Source organism: Camelina sativa, chromosome 7 (assembly GCF_000633955.1).
Source record: "Camelina sativa cultivar DH55 chromosome 7, Cs, whole genome shotgun sequence".
Taxonomy (NCBI): Eukaryota; Viridiplantae; Streptophyta; class Magnoliopsida; order Brassicales; family Brassicaceae; genus Camelina; species Camelina sativa.
The window spans coordinates 16049782-16053245 of record NC_025691.1 but is presented as its reverse complement, the minus strand read 5'-3'; the positions used below and the strand labels follow the sequence as shown (position 1 = coordinate 16053245).

Genomic DNA, 3464 nt, shown 5'->3' with positions numbered 1-3464 from the left:
GGTAACCAATCAATCTATCAATTTCGTAATCTATCTTTGGTTAACGTTGTGGTCTATCGATAAAATCTGTGGAAAATAAATTTGTAATATTGTGTTTAAAGATCTTTAGAAACAATGTGATATAAGACTAAAATATTCCAAAAATACAGTTTAAATTATCCATGATTTTATTTGTTACCATTAATATATCAATTATAATTTGGAATATCCATAATATTTAGGTGTAACCATTAATATTAATATATGAATTAATCTATAACATATCTATAACCTATTTGTAACTATTTGTAACCATTTATTAAAAATATAAAGTCTACGAAAACTATGTTGTGCATTTATTAAAAAGGGGATCTTTCGTCTTTTGTCCATCGAAACTTTAGGTAATTCCTCTGCAACTCTTTTAATTAGAAATAACTTTATGACATTTCACAAACAATGTGTCGCAACTAGTGTACCATGGGAAAATAAATTAAGCAGAAGATGGAAAGACAACAAGAGGATATTTTCGGCAACCATCGATGCCAGCTCCCTCTACTAGATCTGGTTGATCATCTCCTGGTGGTCCGTGCTCAACTCTCCAATCAAACCGTTTCACAAGATTGGCCAAAGTCACACTTGCCATCACCGACCCAAGTCCAATGCCGGGACATAACCTTCTCCCTGCTCCAAATGGAATGTATTTGAAATTCCGTCCAAAGAAATCCAAAGGTATTTCTAAATGTCTTTCTGGTCTAAATTCTTCTGCATCTGGTCCCCAAGTCGCAGTGTCTCGTTGGATAGCCCAAGCATTAACGATCACCTATATGTCCCATTTAAATTTTTTTTATCCAAACGGTTTTTTTTTATATCAGTTATAATAACAAACAATATGTAAATATATTTCACCTGTGTGCCCGCAGTAATGTCATATCCTCTTAGTTTAACATCTTCGCTTAATAGTCGCGGAACTAATAGTGGGAGAGGAGGATGCAGCCGAAGTACCTCCTTGATCACAGCTTTTAAGTAGTTCATATTTTCTACTTCTTTTCCTGATACATAAGAATTACTCTTCGAAATTGAACGAATCTCATCTTGAAGTTTCTTCATGCATTCTGGATTTCTCATAAGGCGTGTCATCGCCCACTCTATTACCGCGGAAGTTGTTGTCGTGCTCCCTAAAAACATCTCCTATAAATGACAAATAACTTCATATGGTTATCAAAGAATTTGTGTTTATATATATATATTAATGATGATTGTAATGAATGATTTATCTTACAAATATGATGACTTTTAAGTCGCTTTTATCCAACTGGCATTGAGTGGATTCATCTCTTTGCATCGTTAGCAACATATCAACAAAATCTGGTGTCTCTTTGTCGGCATATATATCCTCATGTTCTTGCAACACTTTTTCTATAAAATCACCAAACTTTTTTGTTATTTTCTCTAGCTTACCATCGGAACCCGTAATCTTACCTATCCATGCCAAACTCGGAATGTATTCCCCGACCGGGGAAAGCCCCACGGCATCCAGGAAACTCTTTGTTATGGTCTTGACATCGATTGTACCTTCCTCACCGCTGTATTTTTTCCCCAATACAACTTTACCCATTATGTCGCATACCATATTAGTAATGAGTTTGCTTAGATTCACTGATGAAGTAGATAAACTTTCTTCTTCCAGCGTCTCCATCAATAGAGTTATCTCTTCTTCTCTTCTTTTCTCAGAGGCCTGAACCATTTTGTTGCTGAGGAGATGTGTTGTGCATAGACTCTGCATCCCAAAAAGAAATGTATTAAAGCAAAATTAAAGAGCTAAACCAATAAAATGAAGAGATTTTAAAGGTTTTGTCTCGAAATGTATCGTCACTATTGTAAACATACTTGTTAATCCTAAATAAATTACCCGTGCGTACACAAGGGAGAAATATTTGCATAAATTTTACTGTAATTTGTTAGTTATAAAATAATAGTAAAAGTTTTATTTGAATTACTCTATACATTTATAATCTTTTACACTTAAGTTTTATATTCTGATTTCAACCTGTCTTAGGTACACGATACGATATTCAGATTCGTGAATCATTTAAATTTGGTAAAATCCATTAAACAAAACAAAACTTGTATTGAAGAAGTCGTGTTTAGAAATCTTGATTTGACTTTTTGATTTTTTATAGTTGTACATACTATATTAACTAAAATATAAAATTTGTGATGTCTTACATTTTAGTAAGATACCATTACGTTGATGTGGAGTGCAAAAAATATATTTAATAAATTAGATATAATATATTATATTTTTAAAATATAAGAAATGTTGTATCTTAGTTTTAAAGTATATATGTCATTATTAAACGATTTAGGGATTAATCTTATTAGTTTTATAAATAATTTTTTATAAATATTCTAAATAGTTTGTTATTGTTTCTTAGGATTTCTGAAATAATAAATGGAATCTATTAAGTAATTTTAAAATATTATTTTCTAATTTTATAAACTAAGATAAGTTTTTCTTTCGTTAGTTATTAAATTAAATAAAATACAATTGACATTTTTTTGTAATATGCCACATGATAGTAGGGTTAAACTTCTAACAATATTGCTTAAATAAGTATATGGAAATAAAACTTAAATATTATGTTTGGTTCGTGGTTTCTAATTTAGATATGATGCAGGTTTTAAATCGTTTTAATTTTGGAATTTGTGGTATTATTGAAAAAGAAAACTAAAGATTATATTTTTGGAACACAAAACTAGAAATGTAGTAGTTTAAAATATCCACACTTTTAAAGTTCCAATTATATTATTACAACTTAACATGTCAGTTAGATTAGAAAATTTGATTACATGTACCCTTTTAATCTAATTTACAAAAATCTCATTAGTGAAACAAAATATTAATGTTAAATTAAATATCTCTTTCTCATTCAGATAAACTAATCAAGGAGATCGACAAAGAGATCAACTCATGAGAATATATGAAGACTGTGGAGAAACCATAGATATCGAAAAAGGTACAAACCTTAACGTTCCTCCAGTATTCGCCATATGGGGCGAAAACCAAATCTCGCCCGCCATTGGATATTTTGTGGGCCGATTTTGTGATCGGACGGTTGGCAAACTTAAGATCATGTGTCTTCATGACACCATGAGCTACGTCAGCAGAAGATACAATGAGAACAGGGACACGGCCGAAACGAAGGAGCATGAGTGGACCATGGCGCGCACTGAGGGAACAGAGAGCACGGTGCGGGTGGAGACTGAGCTGATGGAGGTTTCCAATGACCGGAAGCGACCATGGAGACGGAGGTAAGTTAGGGTTGGGTCGTTTGAGGAGTAATTTAAAGAAGAGAAGAATAGTTAGCAAGGTGGTTAAGGAAAGAGAGATTAATATTATCATTTCCATTTTAGGATTAACTTTGAATAAATTTGGAGCTCAATCTCTCTCAATGCGTCGAAATGGTTTGTGAATATGGAATCGT

General features: G+C 32.2%; 1 protein-coding gene across 1 annotated transcript; it reads right to left on the bottom strand.

Moving 5' to 3' along the window:
- On the bottom strand, positions 370–3464 carry LOC104701251 (cytochrome P450 71A16-like). The gene is made up of 4 exons (XM_010416898.2): positions 3005–3464; positions 1259–1756; positions 886–1167; positions 370–799 (listed from the first exon to the last, which is right to left on the bottom strand). The coding sequence occupies exons 1-4, from the start codon at positions 3386–3388 to the stop codon at positions 470–472; spliced, it is 1494 nt and encodes a 497-aa protein (XP_010415200.1). The 5' UTR covers positions 3389–3464; the 3' UTR covers positions 370–469.